This window comes from Scyliorhinus canicula, chromosome 4, assembly GCF_902713615.1.
Source record: "Scyliorhinus canicula chromosome 4, sScyCan1.1, whole genome shotgun sequence".
Classification (NCBI taxonomy): Eukaryota; Metazoa; Chordata; class Chondrichthyes; order Carcharhiniformes; family Scyliorhinidae; genus Scyliorhinus; species Scyliorhinus canicula.
In genome coordinates this window covers 113,538,316-113,554,988 of record NC_052149.1, presented here as the reverse complement: position 1 = coordinate 113,554,988, position 16,673 = coordinate 113,538,316, and the positions used below count along the sequence as shown (strand labels likewise).

The 16,673-nt window shown below is 47.7% G+C and overlaps 1 protein-coding gene across 1 annotated transcript in view; it reads right to left on the bottom strand.

Moving 5' to 3' along the window:
• LOC119964903 (astrotactin-1-like) overlaps positions 1 to 16,673 on the bottom strand; it is a 3,158,558-nt gene that overhangs the window by 2,159,389 nt on the left and 982,496 nt on the right. Inside the window, 1 exon segment of the mRNA XM_038795000.1 lies at positions 14,583 to 14,976. Within this exon segment, the coding sequence (XP_038650928.1) occupies positions 14,583 to 14,976 (394 nt within the window).

Here is a 16,673-nt window from a genome sequence, read left to right as displayed (position 1 = left end):
CACACACAAGCAAGCTTACGCTTTGAGATTGTTAAACCAGACAGGGCCTTCCTGCTAGGGGCGCACGCCTGCAAGCAACTGAACCTCATTCAAAGGGTCTACACAACGACGCCATCCCATTCGGATCTTCAGGCCAGCATCAACCACATCCTAATCCAATACCCAGATGTATTTAGCGGGATGGGCATGCTGTCGTATGAGTACCAGATTCTACTGCGGCCTGATATCAAGCCAGTGGTCCACGCACCACAACGTGTCTCTGAGAGAGCGCCTGAAGGCAGAGGTCACGAGTCTACAACAAAAAGGCATCATCTCCAATTTCACTGAACCGGCCGACTGGGTCAGCTCGATGGTGTGCGTAAAGAAGCCTTCAGGGGACCTACGCATCTGCATTGACCACTAGGATCTAAACAAAAACATGATGCAGGAACATTACCCCATCCCGACGAGGAAATAAATCACGAGTGAGATGGCACACAAAATTGGACGCAAATCCAATTTGAAGAATCCAGCAGAAGGCTCTGCACCTTCAACACGCCTTTTGGCCGATTCTGCTACAACCGAATGCCATTTGGCATCATCAGAAAATCAGAGATTTTCCATCGCATCATGGAATAGATGATGGAGGGAATAGAAGGGGTTCATGTCTACGTTGATGATATCATAATCTGGTCCACAACCCCAGGGGAACATGTGTCGTGATTCAAGAAAGTATTCTGACGCATACATGAACATGGCCTCAAGCTAAACAGATCCAAATGCTGTTTTGGACATCCACGCTGAAGTTCCTGGGCGATCAGATTTCGCAACACAGTGTGTGCCCAGACACAGACAAAATTAAAGCCATCGAGGAGGCAATGAAAGTCCCCGAGGACAGGAAGGTAGAACTGCACTTCCTGGGAATGGTCAATTTCCTTGGCAAGTTCATCCCAAATTTGGCCACACACACTACGGCCCTACGCAACCTGGTGACAAAATCAACCGCCTTTGAGTGGAAGGGGAGCACCGAACAGAGTGGCTGGAGCTGAAAGCCAAGCTCACCACTACACCCGCCCTTGCATTTTTTGACCCAGACCGAGAGATCAAGATATCGACAGATGCAAGTCAGCATGGCATTGGGGCGTTGTTGCTTCAAAGAGACGACACGTCATCCTGGGTACCAATAGAATACATGTCACGGGCAATGAAACCCACTGAGACCAGATATGCACAGATTGAGAAGGAGTGTTTAGATCTTCTCACCGGCATCTTCAAATTTCATGATTATGTTTAAGGCTTGCCAACATTTACTGTTGAGACGGATCATAGGCCTCTGGTCCATATCATCCAAAAGGACCTGAACGACATGACGTCTCGTTTGCAGAGAATTCTGCTCAAACTCCGGAGGTATGATTTCAATTTGGTGTACACACCTGGCAAGGAGTTCATCATCGGCGATGCATTGTCCCACTCCGTCTACTCACCCAGGCAACCACTGGAGATCATCCAGCACATTGAATTGCAGGTACAACCGTGTGCAAGTACTCTCCCGATAACAGATGAGAAGATCGTTCTCATCCGAGAAGAGACGGCCAAAGACCCCTTGTTGCAGCGAGTCACCCACAACCTTAGCAATGGCTGGCAGAAAGGGCAATGCTCTCAATTCTAAAACGTTAAGGATGACCTGATGCTGATCGACGAGATCCAGCTCAAGCTGGACAGGACAGTCATCCCGCTACGTCTCCAGAGCATGGTGCTGCGGCAGATTTATGAGGCACAGAAAACACTTGGACATAGAAAAGTGCAGACGCAGGGCCCAGCGAGCTGTCTACTGGCCCAGCATCAACCAGGACATCACGGACATGGTCCTAAACTGCGAAACCTGTCAGAGGTTTCAACCAGCGCAGAGCAAGGAGACGCTCCAACCACATGACCTAGAGACCTCTCCGTGGTCCAAGGTTGGCATTGACCTATTCCACGCGAATGGTTGCGACTATATCTACATCATCGATTACTTTTCGAACAATCCTGAGGTGCTGAAGCTGCCAGACCTCACTTCACGGACCATCATCAAAGCGTGCAGAGAGACATTCTCACGACATGGCATCCCGAACACAGTCAAGAATGGTCCACATTTGCCAAGAGCTACATTTTCAGGCACCTCCAGTCTGCACTATCCGCAGTCCAATAACAAAGGGACCTGCGGATGACGCTTCCAGCCATACACCTGCCCAACCTTGATCACCTTCCGGGGCTGCAAAAGATGCAACAGCTTCGCAACATCCAGGCGCAGGGCTATGATGCACATGCCACCGATCTGGACATGCTATCCCCGGCAGACACGGTCAGGATCAAGATACTGGATGGTGGGTGGTCTGCTCCGGCTGTCGTTGTTCAACAGTCCAAGCCCAGATCCTATGTCATACCTACGGCTGATGGCTCCATTGTGCGAAGGAATTGAAGGGCAGTGCGAAATATTGCTTGCCCACAACCACTTTCCCCTCCATTTCCACATGTCGAATTGCCACCTCCAGACACCTCGAACCACGAGGCCACCTGTCATCCATCCCACTTGCCTGTCAAGACACCGTCATCCCCTCCACCACCTCTCCGGCGGTCAACGAGGATCAGACGCAAGCCTCAGAGACTGGACTTATGAGCATTTGTTTTGTTTGTTCTGTTCTGTATTCCTCAGTCAGTCACATTAGACAGACACATTCACATGTATATACATCTAAAATAAAACAAAAAAAAGGGGGGGAGATGTCATGATATGCAAACATGCAATCAATGAACACTCAGAATGGGACACAACCAATGGGCAGTCAGGACACTCAGAGGTGGCATCACCACAAGGGGGCATGACATAAACACTATAAAAGGGATGAGGCACTCACACCCTGCCTCTTTCCACAGACAGACATCTAGAGAGTTAGACAGGGTTGATCAGCAGCATCACACCCCAGCACATGGCTGAGAGCAAGCTGGTACAGTTAAACTGATTTACAACAGTTAGATTAGCAAAGAGACAAATTCATTTAAGAACTGTGTAAATAGTTCAATAAACACGTTGAACTCATTTCAGAGTCTGGAGCATCTTTTAGTTAAGACTGCATCAAGTAGCAGCCTGTGTTATCCGAAGCAGTATAGCACAACACATAGCACGCTCACTTCTGAGTCAGAAACTGTGGGCGGAATTTGTCACTCTGTGCACAGAGTGCTGGCTGGGATAAGAAAACAGACATGTGGCTCTCCAGCTGCACAGTCGAGTTTTCACTCCAAATTCTCTGGCATTCTCTGCACAGAAATTCTGGGGCCGTGGTTTCCGCTATCAAGCTGGTGATGCGGGGCCTGATAGAGGTGACAATTCTGGCTCCACAGAGATCCACAGAACCATAGAATTCCAACAGTGCAGAAAGAGGCCATTTGGCCCATCGCATCTGCACTGACCCTCTAAAATAGCATCCTACCTATGCCCACCCCCCTACCCTATGCCCATAAACCTGCAAATTATTGGACACTAAGGGGAAGCTTAGCACGGCCAATCCACCTAACCTGCACATCTTTGGGCTGTGAGAAAAAAACGGAGTACCCAGAGGAAACCCACGCAGACGCGGGGAGAAAGTGCAAACTCCACACAGGCGACACACAAGGTTAGAACTCAATCCAGGTCCTGGCGCTGTGCTGCAGCAGTGCTAACCACTTTGCCACCGTGCTGCTTCTTTTTAAAGGATGCCCTTTAAACAAAACTATCCCGACATCGAAAGCACCGGGGCAGCCACACCAGCAACACTACAAAAGTCCCCCCCACCCACCACAGAAGCACCGGGGCAGCCGTCCACACACTTAAGGGAAACCTCCTGCAATGGGTCAACCCAGAAGGTCTTCTCCCCCCTGGGGGTTATACTTACTTTTGCATCACTGGTGGGTCAGTTGACTGCTTCATGTTTTCAATAACTGTCGCCGACTCGAGTAGGGGGGGGGGGGGGGGGGGGGGTGCGAATGACGGTCGAAAATCCCCCCACCCCCTCCAAACTGCCCCCCAGTGAGTTCAAGTTCCAATCCTGAGACTTGGCATGAATTCTCAGTGTTATAACCCGCATGAAACCAATGTGATTGGAGCAATCAGTCTCCCTGTGAGTTTCGCCGAATATGAGCTCCCACGCTCAGCAGGCCGGGAGTCCTGGATTATTGATGCTTAAGATCTGTATAAAGCTGGCCAGGTATGGAGTCAACGGGGCAGATCCATCTGGGATCTGATGTATATGTATATGTGTATATGTATATGTATTTGTGGGCAGCACGTAAGCACAAGTGGCTGGCACTGTGGCTTCACAGCGCCAGGGTCCCAGGTTTGATTCCCCGCTGGGTCACTGTCTGTGCAAAGTCTGCACATTCTCCCCGTGTCTGCGTGTCTGCCTCCGGGTGCTCCGGTTTCCTCCCACAGTCCAAAGACGTGCAGGTTAGGTGGGTTGGCCATGCTAAATTGCCCTTAGTATCCGAAAAAAGGTTAGAAGGGGTTATTGGGTTACGGGGATAGGGTGGAAGTGAGGGCTTAAGTGGGCCGGTGCAGACTTGATGGGCCAAATGGCCTTTTTCTGCACTCTATGTTCTATGTTCTATATTATAAATATAATTGTTTTGCAATAACCCAAGTTTTCTTTTGTGGTCTACACAACTCAACCTGTACTCAAGTGCAGAACTGAGAGTGTGTTGCACTGTTAGCAGTGATGTCATTCAGAGGTGGTGCTAAATTGAGATCCATCTGTCCATTCGGTAAATGCTTCTGCCCTCCTTTTTCTCGGCTGGACTAGCTGTTTCACCTCCACTCGGATCCGCCACTTCTCCTGCCTTTCTGAAAACAGGTGCAAAGTATTCTTTAAAAACCGCATCCTTTGCCTCCACAACAGGTTCCCTCATGAACCCTAATAGTTTCTCTTCTTTCTTTCGTTATAGAAGCATCCAGGATTTGACACGGCATGGTGCACAGTGGTTAGCACTGCTGCCTCACAGGGCCAGGAACCTGGGTTCAATTCCGGCCTTGGGTTGGCTGTGTGGAGCTTGCACATTCTCCCTGTGTCTGCGTGGATTTCCTCCGGGTGCTACGGTTTCCTCCCACATTCCAAAGATGTGCAGGTTCTTTGAACATAAGAACTAGGAGAAGCATTTGGCAACTTCAGCCCCTCGAGCCCATCCCACCATTCAATATGATCATGACTGATCTCCTCTTGACCTCAACTCCTCTTTGCTGTCCATTCTCCATAATCCTTCAACCCATTACTGAATAAAAATCGGTCTATCTCCTTCCTAGATTTACTCAATGTCCCAGCATCCACCTCACTCGAATTCCACACATTTACGACACTTTGAGAGAAATAACTTCTCCCCATGTCTGTTTTAAATGTGCTACCCCTCATCCTAAAACTATGACTTTTGTTGTTTATGTAATTTTTAAAAGGCTTTGAGGTTTTTCCAGCCAATATATTTTCATGACCTCTCCTTGTTTTCCTTTTTTATTTCAAACTGTAAACGATGGCTTCAGCTGCTCTAGATGGCAAAACACTACCTGCAAATGTTGCCATCCAGACCTACAGAAGCATCCAGGATTCGACCTGGCATGGTGCACAGTGGTTAGCACTGCTGCCTCACAGCGCCAGGAACCTGGGTACAATTCCGGCCTTGGGTTGGCTGTGTGGAGCTTGCACATTCTCCCCGTGTCTGCGTGGGTTTCCTCCGGGTGCTACGGTTTCCTCCCACATTCCAAAGATGTGCAGGTTTGGTGGATTGGCCATGCTAAATTGACCTTTAATTTCCAAAGGTTAGGTGGGGTTACAGGTTAGGCAGTGGAATGGGCCTAGGTAGGGTGCTCTTTCAGAGAGTCTGTGCAGACACAATGGACCGAATAGCCTCCTTATTCATGTAGGGATTCTATGATTCTATGATTTCTCATATGGCGCAGGGTATGCATTGCACAAGGCTGAGATTCACTGCCACGCCTTTTAACTTTTAGGTGATTAACATTTACTAGCTACACACCAATTGGTTTTTTCAATGGTTGTGACTTCACTGTTAACTATTTTGCAGATGTAGCCTCTGTTGGTGTTAATTTTGCTGGAGGCTCTCCCTGTCTCTCTATCTTCAACTACTCAGTCACCCAGGGCACGATTCTCCGCTCCCCATGCCGGTTGGGAGAATCGCGGGAGGGCCGGCGACTCACGACACGCCCCCCCTGCCCCCCCCGGTGATTCTCCCACCCCCCCGCTCGGAAGAATCGCCACTCACCGTTTTTCACGGCGACCGGCGATTCTCTGGCCTGGATGGGCCGAGCGGCCTGCCGTTCCCGACCGGTTCACGATGGCGGCAACCACACCTGGTCGCTGCCGTCATGAACATGGGTGCCAAATGCTCGTTTGAAGCTTGTGGGGGGCGGAGAAGGAGTGAGCACCACGGCCGTGCTCGGGAGGGGACTGGCTCGTGATCGGTGCCCACCGATTGTCGGGCTGGCATCTCAAAGTGACGCATTCTTTCCCCTCCGCTGTCCCTCAAGATCAAGCCGCCACGTCTTGCGGGGCAGCGGAGGTGAAGACGGCAACTGCGCATGCGCGGGTTGGAGTCGTCAGCCGTCGTGATGTCAGCCGCGCATGCGTGGGTTGGAGCCGGCCAACCTGCGCATGCGCGGCTGACGTCACTTAGGCGCCGCCGTCGCGTCATTCTCAGCGCGCCGCCTTGACACAAGCGTCAAGACCCGGCGGCCGAGTGTTACGGAGCGCCGCTCCTAGCCCCCTGGGTGGGGGTGAATAAGGTGCGAGGAGCGGTCTCCGAGGCCGTCGTGAAACTCGGCCGAGTTCACGACGGCCTTCCCGATTTATCGCGGGAGCGGAGAATTCCGCCCCCAGTCTCTCCCCAGGAACATTGCTGCTCCTGGTGAATCTCTGGGCTGCTGCTCTCTCCTCCTCTTTAACACCTCAGTTGCAGCGTTCAGTTTCCAGCCAGGTTCTCCATTGCCGCTGCAGCTGCCAGTGTGTCTGATGAAAGTTTAAGAGCCTTAAATGTTAACTCTATTTCCCTCTCCATAGATACTGCCTGTTCTGCTGAGAAATGTTGTTTTTATTTGAGATTTCCAGCGTCTGCAGTACTTTGCTTCGGTATTAGATGGTCTGTATCTGGTCACCCCCAAAAAGGAATATTGGATGGCAATCAGGGATGAAACAAAGGATTTTTGTAAACAAGGCTAATAATGGTTGATTGAATCTGTTCACATGTTTGTGATTCTTACAACTTTAATCCATCATGACAAAGATGAACAGGTGGAGGCTTGCAGCTCAGAAAATGAACATAACATTGGAAGGTAATTCGTCCCTTGACAGTACAGAACTTGGGTATTGCTGAAAAAAGAGACATGTTGTCAAATCTTTTCATCTTTCACGCATCAGAGCAGATGCAAGAAGGCCACATTTTAAAGTGAACAACTTATGCTGCATGGCTACATTCTCTATCACTTGTCTGATGCAGCATAAATTATTGTTCCCTGTGGAATTTGGCTATTTGGCATCTGTCCTGATGAGTGCAAGATAAAATCTTTGACAGCATGTCTCTTTTATCAGTAATACTGGAAGATAATTGCAAGTTAATTCTTCATTGGTTGCTCACTATTTGCGTTACAAGTTATCACTCAATATCTGATCAACATTTTCAGTTTTTCTTCTAAATTAGGATGCACATTGCTGCGGCTATTCAATAAGATTGCTGCTGCTTTTCATAAGATTACTCACATCCTCATTTTCTGATCACTGACGTAATCCAGATTCTAATGTCATTTTTTCCAACCACATTGACCGGTTTTCTCTTCAGCTTCAACAAGATGGCAGTTTACAGCTGGAATTTAAGCAATTGATAATCTGAACTTGACAGATTTTAGGAAAACCGATGTGAAGTTGGTGATATATTTTTGGCACGCCAAATCAACTGGTGTGTCAATTGGTGTGGGACTATTAAGGGAAGCACCAAATCCTGGAAATTAAAATTCTGTATCAGCAAATACAGCCATTCCTTGGAACAGTTTTGATTGCTGAAACAAAATTGATGCAGTCGCTGACAACAACGTTTTAAAAGTAATATTTACTAAAGCCTTTGAGGATGGAATTATAACTCGAGAATTTTTCAACACGTACTGAAGAAGTAGGTTGTTAAAGATGATAGAAAATAAGGAAGACTTTGAGTGTACATAGTGCAATTCACACTGTTGTCTCGCATTGCACAGCCAATTACATGTATGAAAAGCTGAATATAAGGAAAGGAATCAGCCATTATGTGTCCCTTCAGGGTGAACAAGACCATCATAAACATCTCCATTAATCTGAGGAAGAGCCATATTGGAATTAAAATGTCAACTCTCTTCACAGATGCTGTTAGTCCATAGAATCCTACAATGCAGAAGGAGGCCATTAGGTCCATCGAGTCTGCACTGGCCCTCCTCATAGCCCCACCTAACCTACATATTTTTGGACACTAAGGGGCAATACAGCATGGACAATCCACCTATTTTAATGTGACCAATCCAGTCCTTCTGAGATTTTCCAGCACTATTTGTTTTATTTCACGTTAACCGTATCGTTCAAAAGATAACTCTTGCATGGTCAGAGTTACTGTTTGGAGTATCAGCCAAGAAGGGGCAATGTGCTGAACAAAAGTATCAGTCAGGAAAATGTGTTCATATTCCTTCAACGGGGATTCAACCCCTGATCCTTGAGTTCAGAGTCAAGAGGGTTGACTATGAACCAAGGCCGACACAAAGACAGAAACGGGGCATGCCTTGCTGGCCCCACACGCTGCCGGGAGAGTCTTGTGCTGCCAGAGTTTACTGGACTTTTGGCTTGGCTGCCAAATCTCCCATGGCGGGTCCAGTCACAATAGGGTCTGAAAATCCTGTGGCGGGATTCTCCAATAATGGGGCTATGTCCCCACTCCAGCGTGAAAACACGGGCGTATCACTCTGGACTTTCCTGAAGAAAGTCCCAAGTGATTCTCCGACCTGGAGGGGGTTAGCAGGGCCCCGGAGTGGTCCTCAAAGCTCCAGCTGCAGATACGGGGCCCTGCACGTCCGTTCAGGGGTCCGTGCATGCGCACGTCGGCGGCCTGCGCCGGCCACCCCGCACGACATGGCGGACCCACACCGTGGAGCGATACCAAAAAAGATGGCCCCCCCCCTGAGATCGCGTGCGCCCGCGGATCGGTGGCCCCCGATCGATAACCTGGCCGTCATGAGGCCCTCCTCAGTGAACGATCCCCCCCCCCCAAAACCAGGGCGGCCGTGGACTTAGTCCGCAGCCGCCACGCTGAGTTCCCGACTGGTGGGACCATGAGAGAACCATGCCGTCAGGAACTTGGCCAGCTGCACTCGGTGAATCGCCGCGGGGGTCTCTTTCATACTGCGGGGACCGGAAAATCGCGGGAGCGGCGTCGGACCCGATCTCGGATTTGATGCCCATTCTCCGCTCCCGCGCTGATCGCGATTTCGGTGCGGAGGCTCGGAGAATCCTGCCCAACGGTCTTTACAGTCAAAAGGCTGGAAAAGTCAGTCAATCTGTTAAATGGGGGACGCAGTCACAACAGAAGGACTCAAGGCATAGGTTTCTCTCAGGCAATTGCGAAAAGGTCAACAGATGAATAAAGTCTAACTTGACTGAGAAGAAAAAACCACAGAAACAGCCCCTTGTAAAAGATCAGGCCTGGATTTTGCTTGCGAGGTGGTGCACAGAGTCGGGAATATTCCCACCTCAGTGTTCACACCTCAGCAGAAACAGTTCTGAATAGCTGGATTTTCATTCTGGGGGTTGCGGGGTGAGGTGAGAGTGGGTGGTGGGCAGTTGCGTATTGGAGTCAGGCCCACTGCCCCCAGAAACAGAGCAGAGACAGCAACAGGGACCACGAGTGTCAAGGCAAGCTAATGAAAAGTCCCACCTCATTGCTCTTGTACTTTGTTCCTCAGTGCTCTGTTGGAATGCTCCAGTTGTAATGAAAGAAGTTAAGCCCTCTAGCCCTCGGCCCTCACACCCCCACACACCCCCTCACACCCCCATCCAGTATTAGTGTCAGCTCATGGCCCCACCCAATCCATCATGTACCATCACAGCCCCATGTCAATCAATGCGCCTCCACGCACCCTCCAAGACCCTTTATAGCCCTTATGCAAACATTGTCACATTATAACAGCCCATGCCCTTCAATATCCTTTTTACTCACACCTCCATGCTAACTCACCCAGTATCCACCATGGGGAAACCTCGAGAGCAATGCTGACATTAAATAAAATTAATTTTGAAGAACCTATTACAGACTTTACTACATATAAAACAAAATAGTCGAACTGATAAAATGTCCATTCAATATATTTATATCCTTTAATGCAGTTAATCCTTTTTATTAAAAAAGTTTGTATTCATAGCCCTACACTAAACACAGCTAATCCCTCAATAACCTCAAACTACAAACTTTCAGGCCGTCGCTGTAAAAATAAGCTGTGGGAGCAGTCAAGCAGTAATAATGCTATAATGATGACCCTCAGGATATGTCAACAAACAGAGATTTATTTCCAACTCAGAAACATACGAGGCAGTTTATTTTGAAAATTTAAATAGCAGATGATTTAAATGGCTTGAAAGGCTTGAAAGCTTGACAGTTCCACAGACCTTATTCACCTTTTATGCACATATATCAATGCACCTGTTCTTTGCAGATGGAAAGAACACACATTGCCCCTGATTCAGCTAAACAAAACAAGTGATAGTCATTCACTGGTTCATTCCTCCGAGCAATTCCTTGGCCAATCAGTCATGTTGCCTAACTTATTTTTTTCAAATGAGACTTGCCAGTTAACAGTCAGTTACCATTAACTGGCACATTCTCCATGCAACACATCTACCAATAAGAGTCTACTTGTCAACCAATCAGCACCCTCTTCTCAAACAGTATAAAGTTGTTGTTTCCCTTGACATTGGGGGTGCGATCTACTGGCCGCATTGCACTTCTGCGAGAGAGCATCACAGCTGGTAGATCCTGGGAGGGGCCTCTCGTGGGCTCCTGGGCAGCCTTTATGCCTTGTGGAATATAGCTAAATCCCACAAGGCGTCAAAATCGGAACCCCGTCCAAAGAGGGGCGGCATGATCAAATAGGGTGCAACTCAGTAGGGTTTAAACCTGCTTAGGTGAGCTTACTTGGGATCTACCAGCCTCCTGGGATTTACCAACCTCCCCAGCGCCTCGCTGTGGCCTCCACAGCCGGGTGCCATTCAGTACTGGCCCACACAAATGTAGACCAGGTGGACTGGCACCCAGGAGGGCTGTCAGTTCATCAAAGGCTCCTGGGTGGCCAGGAATAGTGCAGCGTGGCCCTCTGGACCTCCCCCTGGAACTCTGACACCTTGGCATTTCCAAGATTCACGGGTGGCACTGCCAGGGGTCAGGGCCAAGGGAGGCCAGGGACAGGGTCCTCCGGTCGCCGACACCCAAATCGCGTTCGGCAATCGGCCGGAGAATCCCCATTTACACTGCAATCGGGGGCGGCGGAAAACGGCATACTCACAGAGTACGCAGCATGGCGTCGGGACGGCTTTCCAATGCTCCACCCAGGATGGGCGAGTTCCCGATGACGTGGAACGCTTGTCCGTTTTATTTCCTTGAACCTGGTGTGGCGGCTGAGGATTGAGTCCACAGTTGACGGGGGGGCGGGGAGCCCTTCCACGGGAAGGAGGGGCTTTGGCAGGGGCAGGGGGCACTGATGAGGGGTGTTCCGGGGTGGCGAGGCTGATTACAGGGGGATAAGTTTTGACAAGCAGGGTCCACGTGCGGCCGGCGCCATGTTGCATGGCATGGCTGCTGTAGGCCATCTCCGTGCTCATGCGCAGCCCTGGACCCGGCAATTCTCTGGCCGTATCTGCAGGTAAAGCCAGGGTCTTTAAGCTGCGTGCTTACTAGCCAACCCCCCTCCCCCACCGGACGGAGCGTCGGTGCAGCTTTTGTGCCATTTCCCGAGCGTAAAATGCCGCTGTTCCCACACCAGCGTCAGCACTTAGTCTTCAAATCGGAGAATCCAGCACCAGAGATTGTATTGAGTTTAAATTCCACCACCGGCTGTGGTGGGATTTGGACCCGGGTCCCCAGATCATTACCCCGTGTCTCTGGATTACTAGTTCAGCCACGATACCATGAAACCACCGTCTCCCTTCGGATCAGTTGTTCAAAGTGTGAAATCTGACTCCAGCATTGCACAGATGACTTAAGTCACATCTCTCGACATTCAAAGCATTCGGCTGCACTGCATTTCAGTCATGAACGTGATATGGTAGACACTTCACTCAGGCTAATATCTCACCAACCTCCATCTGCTGCTCACTTGGGGAACTCTGCCAGCTCTTGCCCTGGTTATAGCCGCATGTTGCTGCCGCCATCTTTCTTTTTTGTTCCATATTTGGGAAGGTGCTGCATCCATTTCGTGAACCTACTTTCTCTCCTGGACAATACATTCCTCACCCGGCAATACTGGCAGACTGTCCTATTGCCCGTGCATGGAAAGATGAAGAGACCCCCATGTGGAACTGCCTTTCCTTTTTTCCAGGCATCCCACTCCCCTCTCCAGTGACATCAGACAGCAATCTCAAAGGAAAGTTAAGCTTTGAAGCTGCAATTTGGTACAGCTCTATTTAAGGCTTAACAACCTTTTAATCAAGCCTTAAGAGTTGTTAATGCCTGCAGTGCAAAGTTGGGGTATACAAACTGAAAGTCGAGCATGCTTTTGGAGTGAAAATTATATTTGCGCTACATTGAAATGGCACAGCCGATTTGTAAATGGCGAATGTGCCCTTCATGTGCTATCCTCTTTCAACAACGGCAAAAATCGTAAAGGAGGAGAGGCTTCCAAATCCGGCTACTGCCCATTATCTTAAAGCCTCTGCAGAATGTCCCAAACTCCAAGAAAATCGAGCCCATCGGCTCATTATTATTTCTTCTTTAGTTGCATAATTAAATAGTGAAATTAGTTTATGTAACATCATTTTAGCCACTCGAATTGGAACAATAAAAAAAACAAAAGCATATGTTGCGGTGGGGAGACAGTGGTGCAGTGATATTGGTGCTGGACTAGTAATCCAGAAATCCAAGGGAATGCTCAGGGGTCCCAGGTTCGAATCCCACCACAGCAGATGGTGAAATTTGAATTCAAAAATATCTAGAGTTAAAAGTCGAATGATGACCATTAAACCATTGCTGATTGTCGAAAAAACCATCTGGTTCACGAATGTCATTCAGGGGAGGAAATCTGCCGTCCTTACCCGGGTCTGGCCTACATGTGACCACAGACCCACAGCAATGAGGTTGATTCTTAACTGCTCCCACTGAAAGGTCTGAGCAAGAATTCAGTTCAAGGGCAATTAGGGATGGGAAACAAATGCCCAGGCAATGACACCCACATCCCAAAAACAAATTTAAAAAAGATAAAGGGTCATTTCCTTAAGGCCATAATCAAGAGATAAAGTGAGAACTCCAACTGAATAAGAGTCAGCAATTCCTTTTATTAATTATCGGCTGTGATCTGAGTTAAGTGGTTGAAAGTTGGGAAGTGACAGAAGGCATCGCATCAGAAAATCAGAGATACTTGGGACTAAAGCAAAAAAAGGCAAGAAGAAACCACAACAGTGGAAGCAAACTGGAATGAAAATAATCAATCAAAAGATGCTTGATTTATTCTTTATCATGAGCCTACATATTGCATAAATTATTTAAATCCTGAGTAAAATATAGTCTCCCGAAATAATAGTAACTATAATAACTTATTAAAATTTGCATAGCTTTCGCGAATAGCTAGAATTGAGACGGAAATATGAATTGGCACGTCCATACATGTTTCGTAAGGTTCCACTGCACTCCAGCAACCCTTTCTGAAAGCGGCAAACATACAATTCAGCAGATCCTTCCTGTCTTTGAGAATCCCTGGCTAGTGTCATAAGGGTCAGAAGTTCCACTTGATCCCTGAAAGGTTTGAAGATACCAAAGGGTCTGAACTGCAAGAAAGTTAGGATTACACACTTCCCTGATCCAGAAGGGATCTGGTGCCATAGAGGTCAGTAAGATGAGATGTACCAGCCTCCATAAATGTTCAAATGGGCCCTACCACCTACCATCTCCCTCCATTTGCAAACATGTGCCATATTTTCCACAGTTAAGAGTCAGGCTGACTCCCAAAATGCAGCCCCATGCAGCTGAATCGTTCCCCCCTCCAATAACCCCTGTTGTAGTCAGCACTGGAGGATCACTGCTGGGCACAATGCTATCAAAAGCTCATAAATAGCGTGTCGAGGATTTTTGGAGCCATGCACTCAGACAGAAAGCTGCCATTTTGAATAAAGCTTACAACATGGTGCCGACACTTTTCTGATAGAAACATTGAGTTTTACAACTTCACATTTATGTCTATACTTACTCCTACTGTGCTTTGTGTACACTGCAAGAACATTAGAATGCGGCAAGCATTTTGGGCTTCCACGTTTCACAGTCAAGAACCATTCACCCATCAACTTCCATTCTCAGTAAAGTAGTGTACTAGTACAGACCTGGAGTGAGATCCAAGCAGGTTTTCTCATCGCAGCCTTGAAGAGAATCCATGGTACGTGTCACCTGACTGCCAAAATCCTCACCGCCGTTCATGCACTCTCTCTGCAGCTGCTGACGAAGATCGTCGATGTCGTACTCATACCCATCGAGTATTGGAGTCTCCCTGATGCTGATGGAGCCACTGGAGTTGTGGCCTTGCAGTCGCGAGTTCCGCAGGCTCTCTCTTGTCTGACCAGCCATTAATACTGATGGGATGTAGTGGATTTCATTTGCTGCTTCTGCACTGGCACTTTTCTGCGGCTGTGGGACGCGGCGACGCTTGCACCATCGGCGCCTGGTGTAGAGAATCATTACGAGGAATAATATCGCCAGCAACAAGGCAATCATCCCTGCCTGGAAAGAAATTGAGAACGCAAATTTCAATGCAACAATAAGTTTGACTGCAGAAGAAAACAAATATTAAAAATTGCTTGTCATATACAAATCTTTATAAATGTTCAAAATTATAATTAACGTGATGCTACAACCCGAGCAGGGACTCAAATATTTATCTCCCCACAGAACAATTATGGAAAGGTTAAACTGCAATCAGAATGTGATACTTGAATACAGTTGCCCAGGTCAGCTCATACAGATTTCCTCTATTTTAATGTTTCTCATCTATCTCTTTGTTATCAATATTCTTATGGGTACTGCTTATTAGAACATTTCTCTCTTGCTCCTCAAAGGATTAATATGACATCTGTACACTCAATCTGTCGTAAAAAGACTCAGACAAATTATTCTGTGATCATTCATACTTCCTCAGGACGTGTCGTCTGCAACATGTCTCGGCTCTCACTTTTTATCCACCTTCCTACATTTTGAGGTTGTTAAAACTTCAGTCTGGTGGCATCCAAACAGCACTGAGTTTGCCTATCTTCTATCAGTTAAGCATTATGCACAATGGTGGTTACCTTTCTGCTTGTTCTTCTGATTATATGGGCTCAGGCCTCGAAGATTGCCTAAATTCTTATTTTAATTACACCATTTGAGATGGCAAAAAAAAAAACTTTCTCAAAGGGGGAGACGTAAAATAGAAAAATGTAGCATTCAAGAACTTTCTATCAGCCCAGGTAAATATATTGTTGGCCAATGTTTTAGAGTCCAAGATTTTTATAACACAGAAAGAAGCTCATTGTGTCTGTGCCGGCCATCAAGCACCTATCTATTCTCATCCATTTCCCAGTGCTTGGTCCATAGCCTTGGATGCAATAGCATTTCAAGTGCTCATCTAAATACATCTTAAATGTGCCGAGGGTTCCTACCCCTACCACAACTTTCAGGCAGTGAGTTTCAGATTCCCACCACCCTCTCGGTGAAAACGATTTTCCTCAAATACCCTCTCAATCTCATGTCCCTTAGGTTAAATCTATGCACGCTGGTTATTGCCCCTCCACTAAGGGGGCAAGTTCTTCCCACCTACCCTATCCAAGTCCCTCATAATTCTGTACACCTCGATCGTGTCCCCCCTCAGCCTTCTCTGCTCCAAGGAAAACAATCCCAGCCTAACCAGCTTCTCTCCATCGCTGAAACTCTCTAGCCCTGGCAACATCCTGCTGAATCTCCTCTGCACCCTTTCTAGTGCAATCAAATCCTTTTAATTTTAATTTTAATCAAATCTGCCAGACCATGTACGGTAAGGTTTTAAAGGCATTATTTTCACATTCCCTTTCTCAGTCAATGAAAAGCAGAAACAAAAAGGAAACTGAAGCTTACAATTCTGACAGCAATTAATTGACCAATACATTGAGATAGAATTGCAACCAGCAGAAGTAAAAATAAAATATCACTTCACTGAGGCAAACAAAAAACAAAATCTTATTAGGGACTGAAGTGGAAATACAATTTTTGGAGAGCTATGAAAATAGTGAAGGGTAACTCTCATTCAGTCCGGGGTTAATTGGCTTGTGGTATGTTGCTGGAATGTTTGCAAAATTTCCCTTCAGATCGTCCTGACACTGGATTCAGTCAAGCAAATAGTTCTGCAGTCAGCTACAGGGCAGCATGATAGCACAGAGATTAGCACTGCTGCCTCACAGTGCCAGGGA